This window comes from Silurus aristotelis (assembly GCF_946808225.1).
Source record: "Silurus aristotelis genome assembly, chromosome: 16".
NCBI classification, from domain to species: domain Eukaryota; kingdom Metazoa; phylum Chordata; class Actinopteri; order Siluriformes; family Siluridae; genus Silurus; species Silurus aristotelis.
In genome coordinates, this window is record NC_139589.1 from 19,688,669 (window position 1) to 19,701,494 (window position 12,826).

General features: G+C 39.1%; 1 protein-coding gene across 18 annotated transcripts in view; it reads left to right on the top strand.

The window, feature by feature from the left end:
* Positions 1-12,826, top strand: part of tcf4 (transcription factor 4) — a 162,594-nt gene that overhangs the window by 142,324 nt on the left and 7,444 nt on the right. For 10 of the 18 annotated variants that reach the window (XM_083564081.1, XM_083564076.1, XM_083564077.1 and 7 more), the window contains 2 exons: positions 6,553-6,685; positions 9,473-9,623. In XM_083564081.1, coding sequence (XP_083420207.1) covers positions 6,553-6,685; positions 9,473-9,623 — 284 coding nt within the window. Of the gene's footprint in view, positions 1-6,552; positions 6,686-9,472; positions 9,636-12,826 lie in introns of all 18 variants that reach the window. The other 8 variants (XM_083564065.1, XM_083564079.1, XM_083564074.1 and 5 more) reach the window with 1 other exon arrangement.

The following is a 12,826-nucleotide window of genomic DNA, read 5'->3' on the forward strand; positions in this document are numbered from 1 at the left end:
GTTTGTGCTTTTTTTGCCCGAAACCTTAGATAAATTCTAGGTCTAGGATCTCTTTCTCTCTATCTCTCTCTCTCTCTCTCTCTCTCTCTCTCTCTCTCTCTCTCTCTCTCTCTCTCTTTTTCTCAGTCTTGTGAGGAAAAGAGGTTGTCTACATCAGAGGCACACTATCAGAAAGAAAGAAAAAGATGGACAGATTTAGAGACAGGAAAGAAAACTAAAACATGCACTGTTCCAAGGCAGCAAGCAGCAAGGCCTGACTATTACCATGTGTGTAAAACTGGTTCCGTAATCCAAACAAGCTTTTTATCTCTATCTGTCTCTTTGTCGTTCTTCTTCATGTTTTTAATTTCTTTTTTCTGTCTTTGCATTTCCACTTTTTCACCTAATAACTTTTTCATTGTTTCGGTTTTGCTCTATTTTTAGTTTGCTTAATTTTTTTTTATCAACCCTATATTTCTCCATCCTTCTCTTTTTTTTCCCCAACTTCTCTCTTCTCAGTTGCTCATTGTTTTCATTTTCTTACTCACTGGTATTTGTATCAGATGTGTATTTTCTTTTCTCTATGTACTGTCTATATCTGGACATTTGGACATCTTGGCATGAGGGATTGTGGGTAAATCTTGAGGAGGAGGATTGGATGCTGAAGCTGTAGCCATCATGTGACCACTGCACATCACTAACACCCAACAGACCAAAACCAAATACAGGAAATGACAGACACAAACAGAGTGAGGTGGAACAAAGGAAAAAATGACGAAGGGTGGGAGAGACAGATGAAGGGACCAAAGAAAAAGGAAGCAGAGAGTAAGACAGTAAAAGGGAAAAGTAGAAGACTTGAAAGGAAAACATCAAGGCGAATTGCAGTAATGTCTCCCATATTTAAGTTTGGTTTTAATTCTTGAAACAAGTCATAAAAGCTTTCGGCAAGCGCTGAGAACAAAGGATGCGAAAGAGAGAGAGGGAGAGAGCACTCCATGTCCACTTCAGCACTACCTCAGAAAGTCTCACACACGCTCTATTCCAGAAAACCAAACATGGCCTTGCCTTTTTACAAGCACTCACCAACACAGGAGGGCCCTAAAAAGTTTAGTTGTTTGTTAGTGTTTCCCTGTGTGCATGTGCGTTTGGCTTGTGTGTGTGTGTGTGTGTGTGTGTGTGTGTGTGTGTGTGTGTGTGTGTGTGTGTGTGTGTGTGCGTGTGCGTGTGCATGTCAATTAAACACACCTGGTACGAGAACCCTGACAGAAAACAGTTAAACATGAGTCACTATGTTCAGTTATGGCACCATCAAGCACATAAAGTGTGTGTGTGTGTGTGTGTGTGTGTGTGTGTGTGTGTGTGTGTGTGTGTGTGTGTGTGTGTGTGTGTGTGTGTGTGTGTGTGTGTGTGTGTGTGTGTGTGTGTGTGTGTGTAAACTGACCTTCACCATAACTTGTAAACAGTTGTTTTCCTTTATGTACCCCTCTCTAACAAGCATAAACACACTTTCAGAGGTCGACTGCTCTTCATTTATTCAGCCATTAGCTTAAGAATAGTACAGAATAAAAATTTTAAGTAATAAATTGTTGGTATTTTTGCTTTACATATATGAGCTCAGTGAACGATCCTCATGATGTAACACAAGCAGTGAGTCCTTCTGTTCTACATCTGTTTAATGTAATGCGGAGTTACATATGATTCACTCAAAGTCCGGCTGTGTGTGTATGAAGGAACGAGAGATTGACATGGGTCGGTATAAGAAATCCTGGCTCTGTGCAGATCAGAAACTGTGCATACAGTGCAAAAGGCCCTGTGTTTATTGTCAGTGGGTTTTTTTTTTTTTTTTGCGCTTTTATATTTATTATATGTATAGAAAATGCCTGTCATTTCAGTGCTTCGGTAATATTTTAACATCCATGGCAATAAGACGTGATAAAGAATTGAATACAATGAAGAGAACGCAATAAACGTTAGAGTTTAGATAGAGAGATAGAGTAGGTTTTTTATTTATTTGTTTATGTACACATAAAATACATATTACAAAAGAAATATCCTCTCTCTCTCTCTCTCTCTCTCTCTCTCTCTCTCTCTCTCTCTCTCTCTCTCTCTCTCTCTCTCTCTCTTTTTCTCTCTCAGGCACATTCTCATGACATTTCTTCTTTTCTGTTTCCAGCTCGTTTTCTCGCATCCTCATCTCTTTCCCTATGTTTTCCTTAATATCCTTCTCTCTGTCTGTCCCTCTCTCGCTCTCTTTCTCTCTCTCTCCTTTAAAAAAAACAGCTGTTTCGTGTTTCTCTGCATGGTTGGAGACCCTGAGGTCATCAGCCAGCAGGTGCTCGCATGATGGAAAGATAGAGAAAGAGGAGTTGGGGGGGCAGGATCATGGGTAGAAGATTTATGTTCTCCCTTCAGTTTAAGGAGGAGGAATGCTAGAGCTCACAGAGTCACTGTGCATTGGATGGTGGAGAATAGTACAATTTAAAATTCTTGCGTACAGGCTAATCGAGTAGATGTAATTTACATTTGACGTCTGCCTAACATACCTGTGTGTAGGATTTATTTAATGGTTTAAAATGCACCCTGAGACGCTCATCAATACATACACTCACATACATGTTATTAGTATGCACAAACAGGCACCCACTGACCCACCAGGACGTACGTCCATTTATACAAGCTGTGTTTGTGTTTTCAGATTTTTTTATTCTGCACACAGAGAAACACACGGCTACTGCACTTTAGCTGGTAGGTGATGTGCTAACCGTGAAACACTCTTGGGGCTAATCTGTATTAGAGAGAAAAGCTTTTTGTTGTAAGCAGGTTAAAGGCCTGGTTCTAAGCTTCACACACTCAGATGTGCGCATTAGTACTTCCTAATCGCTCTGTAATACTTATCAAAAGAGGCTCTTTTTGGAATCAGTGCCAAAGCTTGTTAAAATCTTTCGAGAGCAAATACAGACAAATATCATCTGAACTCGCTTTATGCTGTAAAAAATATATTTTTCTCCCTATATCACTTATGTCCTTCTGTTACTGTCACACTGTAGACATACTGTAGAGATGCAGCAATGTTAATTGGTAAATTGTGCTCCACATGTTAAAAGTCAAAAACTCTGATCACTTTTTTTGAATTGTCCACAGGGGTTTGTGGAGGGCTGTGTTTTTTGTTTTTTTTTAAAGAGTTGAAAGATAGTGAAATTCCAGGAAAACAGAAAAAGAACAGACTAATCGACATTGTAATCTCCCCAGTGTACTTATTATTATGAATAACTGGTGACATTAAACAAAAAGCAGCACATTAGAAACAGATCTCTTGCTATCTCTTTTCTCTTTTTCCCTGGCCCGTTGCTCTTGTTCTCTCTCTCTCCTTCACTCACCTCTTTGCCTGTGTTAGATCTAATAGTCACTTTCTGTTTCTGTTTGTCTCCAGAGATGAGCGGATCAACAGCTGTGGAGAAAGAACGAGAGATTGGGTGTGTGTGTTTGTGTATGTGTGTATGAAATCATGGGAACGCTATGCTGAGAGCAGGGTGCAGCTAGAACAGGGGGAGAGAGAGAAAGAGAGAGGCACATTGATAGATAGCAGAACATACTCTCCCACTGCCTTGGGACAGAAATGTTGTTGATTTTAATAAATTAAAATAGGATGTATCATTTAAATATTGTTTTTAAGTCATTAAATAAGAAAAATATTGAAATAGGGTAAATACTTTAATAATTACTTTTAAATGTATGAAAGCTCATGTATATACACACACACACACACACACACACACACACACACACACACACAAATGCAGAGAGAGGGAGCTACTGATGACTCCTGTGAAAGGAAGTCTGATTGTTCCAGTATATAGAGCTGTTCATCTTGCTAATCTAGAGATGCTGAAAGCATTTACTCACACACACACACACACACACACACACACACACACACACACACATATATATATATATATATATATATATATATATATATATATATATATATATATGTATGTATGGTATCACTTTAATTGAACGGTTTAGGCCACTAAATCGGCTCTCTGTAAGCAGTGGTAATATGGAAATTCTATTGCGATATAGCTTCTTATTTCTAAAGCCCATTTGCCAGCTGCATGAGTGATTTTATTGCCTGTAATCACATCCACATTACATTAACTCCCTAAACTTTCTCATAGTTCATCAAGAATGTGCTTTTAGTAACAGCGAGCCGATAGCTTGCAAGTTAAATTATGACAGTAACAGTATCTCATTGTTGCCTAAAACCTTCAAAGTTGCATCCAATTTTGATTAAAGCCTTTTAAATATTCTCCAGTATTTCTTTATAAAAAAAAAATGTACGGAGTGCTTATGAATGTGTTATAATGTCACTGTGGCAGTAGCTGCCTGATAAAGTGTTACTGATTTATTTGTGGGCATAACATTAATTAGCGGCATTAATAATGTTGTCGATTAAAGGTCCTCACAAGGATATTTTGACAAAAGTGTGTGTGTGTGTGTGTGTGTGTGTGTGTGTGTGTGTGTGTGTGTGTGTGTGTGTGTGTGTGTGTGTGTGTGTGTGTATATATGCATGCTCACATGCTGAAAGGTGCTGTCAGTGGGAGGCCTGGTCTCCATCTCTCATTTCACGCACACAAACGGTGTGTGAAAGAGCTCGTTGGTGTGTGATCATTCCAGCCCACGGCAGTCACGGCTAACCACTAATTAGCTCAGCTGGGGGGGAAGTGAAGGTTCGGAGGGCTCAAATTCCCACAGAAAGGAAAGTTATGATTTATTTTCCAAATGGGTCCGAATCACTACATCTTTTGTTACTTTTGGTAGCACACGCACACACAGGCATACACTCATGTACACACTTGTACAAACATAAATAAATGAGGCCATGCAGTTCTCAAGAGGAGAGTGAGGTATGTTGTAGGCTTTGGTAGAGTGTGAGATGTAAAAATTTTGCTTTTTAGCACCAATTATTTTCTATGTTTTTTTAAATACCAGCAATTAATGAGGCCTGTCTGTGATTGATCAGAATAATTAATAAGAATGCAGAAGCTTAGACAGTTCTACATAAAAAATCTAATGTTTTAGTATTTTGTATGCATAATAAATACAGTGGATTTTTGTGACAAAGAAAGAAAGTGCAGGATTATTAAATGCACTGTGTACTTTTATACAGGTGTGTAAAGTAATAATTGCATGTCAGTGAAAGCTGTCATTGCAAACCACACATCATATGAACACTAGAAATGGCCATTAAAAAAGAGATTCTAAAAAGAGATTCTAAATGCACACTGCCGAATGTAAAGGCAGAGATTCCCTGCAACATTAGCACTGAATCTATCCAACATTTACATTTCATTATCTGCTTCTGTAATAATTTATTTTATACACTTACCTCATTCTTTTCAACCATTAAACACCTAATTTTTTTATTTTATTTTATTTCATTTACTTTTTTTTATATTATACCCAATGAATTTCCATTTTGCAATGTAGAAATATAAAAAATTCCATCCTACTTTCTGTTTCTTTCTCTCACTCTCGCTCTTTCTCTCCCTCTCTCTCTCTCTCTCTCTCTCTCTCTCTCTCTCTCTCTCTCTCTCTTGCTCCCTTCCTTGTTTTGCTTGGTAATGAACAGTGGCACATGTGGCAGAGGTACAGTGGGAGAGCATCCCCCTCATCACCATTCTAAATGACTTTACTTTTTAAATATAAAACCCTTTATTAAATATGTATGCCAAGTGCTTCTATCCGCAGCCAGGAGGATGCCATTTTACATTTGGGGCTTTCGGCATGATGAAAGAGCAGCATTGAGGGGGGGGTTAAAAACAAACACAGACTGGGAGAGAGTGAACACAATTCCTTCTCTTGCTCCCTCACTGTTATATTCCCTGCAAAGCCAGCGACATTTTCTGATATTTGCATCGAGCCAGTGACATCCCAGAGTTTCACTGTCAAAGGCTTAACAGGAATTACAGTGTGAAGAGAGAGAGAGAGAGAGAGAGAGAGAGAGAGAGAGAGATGGCAGAATCTATAAAACAAAAGCAGAAAGAGAGAGGCAGTGAGATAGGGGGGGGAGATGTGTGCCAAATCACAATTCCTGCCGGATCAGATGAACGTGTCGGGGGAATTAGGAAGCTCACAATTAAGCATATGGGCATTAAGATAATTGTCAGTTGTGTTGGCGGCCATGATAGAGGACAGATGGACGTGAAGCGCTGCTCGGCATCGTGGGACATCACTTTGGATTTTACCTGCCTGAGCAGCTCCTCTGTGTGTGTTTGTCACTAGTGTGTGTGACAAATATATATATATATATATGTGTGTGTGTGTGTGTGTGTGTGTGTGTGTGTGTGTGTGTGTGTGTGTGTGTGTGTGTTAAGATACACAGGGGTAGGGCGCCCTCTATAGGGCAATGGCGCTGTGAAATTTTGTGAACGTTTTTTAAATGCATATTAATACATTTGTAATATATATTAATACTCAATGAATAAATTAATCTATATTAATTACGGTATTGTTTAAATTGTTTAATTATTATTTAGGTTAAAACTCCTTCTGTGCTTTTCTGTGTAGGTGGGGTCTCATCGTGAGGAGGGAGTCGGGTTGCGTAGTGCTCACTCCATTGTGCCCAATCAAGTGCCCGTTCCTCAGCTGCCGGTTCAGTCTGCCACCTCACCAGATCTCAATCAGCCTGATCCGTACCGGGGTGAGATGCCACACACACACACACACACACACACACACACTCTTACACAATCCCCAATCCACCAAAGAAAAGGAGTAATTATGACACAGTGAAAAAAAAACCAAGCTGCAAATCAATAAAAGATGACTGAATTGATTGTAGATGAGCGAGGCAGTGAGGCATAAAATTTGGCCTTGTTGGAAGGAGTTAACACTTCCTTTTTAAAAAAAAATTAGAAGAAAAAAAATAGCAAGTCCTTGGCAAGCCTTCGGGCCACGGCAGCCCAAGCCAAGGGCTTAATGAGGTGTGAAGAACTATAAAATAAAATTAAAAATAAAAGTAAACGTAGCAGTGAGTCGTAAGCGAGAAGGAGACGAGAGCAGCATAAATAACACATGGCTGCTGTAGCAAAACACAAACTTTATGAATAGAACGCTGAAAAACCACTGAGGTTTGGCTTTGTCCATTTAATAAGTAGGGGTTTTCATCCACCTGTTTCTATTCTCATAAAGCATGCATGTTTGAATTGGGGGAGAAGATGCAGAACTGCGAACGGAGCTTCTGGAGCACATGTTAATATACTTATGCTTCTCTTCCCTAAGCAGAGAATAAAGAAAGGAAGAGACAGTGAGGATTAAGTTATTTACTGCATGGTGTCTCTCTTTATGCTGAACGTCCACGCTCTGGCTGCTCTTCACAATGTGTGTACCACAGTTTAGCATCCCGCCTCGCAGCACGCGAGAGGAATTTACCACCAAATTTTGGTCCATGTTTAAGTTCCCAGTACTGGCATTAGTTCCAGCTGAGGTCATTTCCTGGTAGCAGAGTAAACTGTGGGTTTGGCTGAATATTGCACGTCCTAACCAGAACTCACAGCCCAGGCATGGTGTGGAGAGAGAAATCAATTAGAGCCTCAAATGGCTAAAGAGAGAGAAAGACTTTACTCCACAATCACTCGTTTGTTTTTCCGCCTGCTTTTCTCCTTCATATCAGCTCGCTCCAGCTGTTAGGAATCAGCCCTTCTACTCTTCTTTGTCTCCATTTCTCTCCTTATGTCTTTCTTTTTATCCCAGAGACACTCGCAACTCAGTTATTATGCAGCTTGCATTGTTGACCTGCCGTGTACAATATTGTCGAAGCATAAAAACACTATTAGCAGAGAAAAAAACAAGCAATATGGCATCAGTTATGTGTGAAAGCACAGTAAAAGTGTGAGAAAGTGTGTCAATCTGGAAGAACCTTTTTCTGTGAGGAATCAATAATTATAATCAAAGATTCTTTTATTTTTATTCACGTTTATATTTACATTTAATGTTGTGGAACATTCAGAAAACAACTTAGTTCTTATTATCTCTTATATTACAACAGCTACAAAAAGTAGTTCCATCACTAACTTTTTTCAATTTTATTTCAAGTTAATGCCATACAAATGCATCTGGTCATAGTGCAAGGAAACTGGAACCCCTCTGCTGTCACTCTTTCCATAAATGTTAAACAAACATCTCCCTCGAAAAAGAAACTCCGTAAAATATCAGTATTGATTATGTCAGGCGTCAACTGAAAAATTAGCAGAAATATTATAACTAGTGCAATATAAACTTAAAATATATCATTACAGTTGGCAAGTTGTCACTGGTGTCGGATTGTTGTTGTTTTTTTATCTTTTGTTGTTAGTTATCTTGAAATGTTCTATTTAAATCATTTCTCACTTCATCCCTTACTTTTTCTCTTTCTCTCAAACTCAGTGTACCCTCTCTGTCGCTTTTTCTGAATTTCTTTCCATTAGGGTTTTATTTTTTTCCCCCCCAATTTGTCTTTCTTAATGTCTCCCTCTTCCAGTGTGTGTTGTAGAGACAGTGTGAGGTGCATACAGACTCTGGCAGTGATGTTGAACAATGAGGGCAGTGTTCTTCTTTTAGACTCAAGTAATAGAGTGTGTGAGTCAGAGGTGGGGTGGGGTCTATAGGCCTTTTGTACCCCACAGGGATTGGACGTCCTCTCGAAAATCTGTCGCACAAATAGATGCTCACACAAGCAAAAACACATCACGAGTACATGCGCTTAGTAGAGGCATTTTGCTGACGCGTACTATCATGCATACTGTGTCTAACAGAATACATAAAAATACATTTAAATACATTAAACACATCTTAATACATTCTCATTACCTGCTCACATGGAACTTTGTCTTGATTTTGTATCATTTGTATTCATCGGTTTGACCTTGGGTATGATAAAGCATCGTTTCTAAAAAACTACCATATGTGCTGATTTTTACTTCATAGTGTTATATTCTAACATTTTCCTTCAGAGGATGCTCTATATTGACCACACACTAATTATGTGAAAGAATTTATTTCAGCAGTTACAGTCTATATATTCTTTTCTGTTACTATGTCAAAGGAAATATTAATGAAATGTAATGATTAAAACAACCAATGTTTTTCCTGATTTGTCTGAGGATTAAACACTAAAAATCTTTTAACAAATTGTTTTCTTTTGATAACTGATAAAAAAATATATATTTCTAACATAACATTTTAAATGTATAGTTTGGTACTGTACACCTGAGAAAAAATATTTTGCTATTAAGTATTATAAAGCATGTACTATGTATACCCATAACTGCTGCGTAATAACATTTGTACACTGTTTATACTATTTCAGAGTACGATTGTGTTCTCCTGCTGGTCTCTACTCTCAGAAAACTTGATTAATTGATACACCAAATGTTAACACCTAATGCAAATGCACAACATTTATCAAGCTTCATGGTAAATGTAGTTAATTTTCTCTCCCTCTCCACAGCGCTCTCCAGTGGACTGCAGGGCCAGAGCGCATCTTCAGTGAGCTCAGACATTAAATCGGAGGACGAGGGAGATGAGAACCTGCAGGACACCAAACCTCTGGATACCAAGAAGGAGGACTTGGACAGCAAGGAGCTGAAAGCTATAGAGAGGTCATTATCTAGGTAAACTTTTAAAGCTGAGTGCTCATTTCATTTAATTCCTTTACTGGATTTTGATGAAGTGACCCAAATGTCGTGCGAGACAGCTAAATGCAAAGAGAGAAAGGAACTTCAAATGGAAAGCTCAGATTCCTCCTGTAAAAAAAAAAAAAAAAGATAATAATAATAAATAAATAATAATAATATAAAAACTCAGAACAATTATATTATAGCATCATTAAGTATTTGGTAGTGGACTCAGATTACTGCTGTACTTAATTATTTAATTAAAGACTCAAAGTGGAAAACATCAATTTGTACAGTATCACACAACACAGCGTATTTTCTCAAACAAATGAGCACAGAATTGTTCCCAGTTTGTCTCGGTGTTGAGCCGAGTTTTAGCTGTCTCACACACATTAGAGTAGGGTAGACAGAATGCTTAAAATATTCCCAAACATCTCCAGGATAAACTCTACATATACGAAAAGTTTTTCACCTGGATTTTTCAATTATAATTGACACCAACCTGAGAGTCAGCATTTCATGTAGTTTTTTTTTTTGTTTTTAATTAATGTGTTTTTTTGGTTGTTGTTTTTTTTATTGTTTAATTTATGTTGGGATGTTTTTCTTATGTTGAATAACACTTGTCTCAAAAAAACGTTTACACTAACAGTAACAGTAAACTAGAACTGAGTACATTCTGGTATAAAAGTATGAGGATTCTTACACACATGCAATATTTAGTGTGTTTAATTTAGTGTGTTAATTTAGATATATGAGTGTCAATTTGCCTTCAAAGACACATAAAAAGATCTTCTCTGGTGACCAGTCATGGTTATCAAGAGAAGTATTACCGATATTGATTACATAATTTTTAAATTAAACCACACATTTCATTCGATGATAACATGTGAGGTTTTTATTGCCATTAGCAGGAAGCCAATACTGAGATGTTGGAATGCAGAATTTATTAGACAAGTTAAGAAAGCCATTAATTATCTTATTTATGAAGCAAACTAAGTAAATGGGAAGATATTATAGATTTCACCTGAATTATGTAAAAAAAAAAAAAAGTTGAAACTTATTAATAATAGGAAGTGGGTAAAAATAATTCCATCTAGAAGACATTGTAATCACTGTTTAGCCAGTTCAATCAGGGGTCTGTACTAAACTGTAGGTAGCTCCACCCATATGCACTAGCTTGGCTTACATGGTATGTGAGCAGTAAAGGGAAAAGTTCAGCGTGGGTACTTAGGTATGGCATGACTCATGAGATAGTGGAAACAAAACAGCATGGAGGACTGTGGGTAATTTGCTGACCTGAGCCACATGTGCAAAACAGCATGTATAACTATTATATAGTTATAATAAAATAATAATATGGGTGGTGTTGAAGACATGGATGTGTGTGAATTGAAATGAGTATTGAGTGTGTGTTTAATTTCAGATTTGTAGCAGTTCAGTAACACACAGTTGAGTAAGTGTGTGTATATGTGAGTTTCAGTTCCAGTTTAGTTCTGTGTGTTGAGGAGCTTAATGGCTTAAAGGAGAAAAACTGTTGCATAGTTCGGATGTGAGGGCCTGAATGCTTCGGAACTTCTTTCCTGATGGTGGAGGGGTGAAGAGTGTGTGTGAGCAGCTATCCTCAGCCTTCTCATGAAAATGCTGCTAGGCTTTCTTGGTGATAGAGTTGGTATTGAGTGACCAGGTAAAGTTCTCCATAAGATGAACACCAAGGAATTTGATGTCCCCGGAGGATTAATCGGCGATCAGTGGGAGAATGGCCACTCTGTGCTTTCAACACCAAAGTCAACAACCATCTCTTTAGTTTTGTCAACGTGCAGAGACAGGTTGTTGGCTATACACCAGGCTGTTAGTGGTTGCACCTTTTCTCTGTATGCTGACTCAGTGTTCTTGCTGATGAGACCCACCACGGTCGTGTCATCAGCAAACGTGAGTAGTAGTGCGAGCTGAGCATTGCTACATATAAGAGCAGAGTGAACAGCAGTGGGCTGAGCACACAGCCCTGAGGGCTCCCAGTGCTTAGTGTAGTGGTGCTGAGGTCAAGGAGTCCAGGATCCAGTTGCAGAGGGAGGTCCAGTAGATTCAGATTATCTCTCAAGGGATGATTGTGTTAAATTCTGAACTGAAGTCTATTAACAGCTTTCGTAGATATGTGTCCTTAGTGTCAAGGTGGGTGAGGGCCAGGTAGAGGGTCGTGGCGAAGGCATCGTCCATAGAACGTTTTGGACAATACGCAAACTGCATTGGGTCCAGTGAGGGTGGTAGCTGGGTCTTGATGTGCAACCGGACCATATTTATTGAGGCAAAAGAATGTAGTCTGCTTTAGCACGGGGACAATGAGTGTTTAGGCACGCAGGAAGGGTTCAGGGAGACATTGAAGATGTCAGTAAAGACATCCGCTAGTTGTTCTGCACATTTCCTGAGCACTCTGCCAGGAATGTTGTCTGGTCCAGCAGACTTTCGTGGGTTAACTCTGCATGGAATTTTTCTCACTTCAGACGTGGTTAGAAAGAGCACCTGGTCACTGGGGGGAGGGCAGGTCTTTCGTTCCACTACGTTGTTCCGCACCTCAAACCGGGTAAAGAAGTCGTTCAGCAGAGTCGTTCAGCACATCTGGGAGGGAGGTGTCATGATCACAGGCAGGTGAAGTTGTCTGGTAGTTTGTAATCTCCTGGTTGCTCTGCCACATGCGACGTGTGTATCCGCTGTCATGTAAGTGGCCGTGGATTTTTTGGTGTGTGCTTTGCCTCTCTGATTGCTCAGGACAGTTTGGCCCTTGCTGTTTTTACGGTCGTCTTGTCCCCTGCTCTAAAGGTGGTGTCTCTAAACTTTAGTAGCGCACACACCTTTGCAGTCATCCACAGCTGCTTTTTGGAGCATGTGGTGATGGTCTTAGAGATGGTCATGTCATTTATTCACTTGCCGATGTAGCTGGTCACTGACTATGTTTACTCCTCCAAGTCTGTGAAGTCACTGTTGGTTGCAGCCTCCCTAAACATGTTCCAGTCAGTGCATCTAAAGCAGTCCTAAAGATGAATGAGGGGTTCTCATCTGCTTTTGAACTGGTTTTGAATGGGTTTAGGGTATATCCCAAATGCCTTGAATGCAGATGTAAATAGAAGGCAGTATGGAAAAACTGCTCCAAATTCATTAACTTTTTCGCTCACTCTTTGTAAAACTCTGCCATG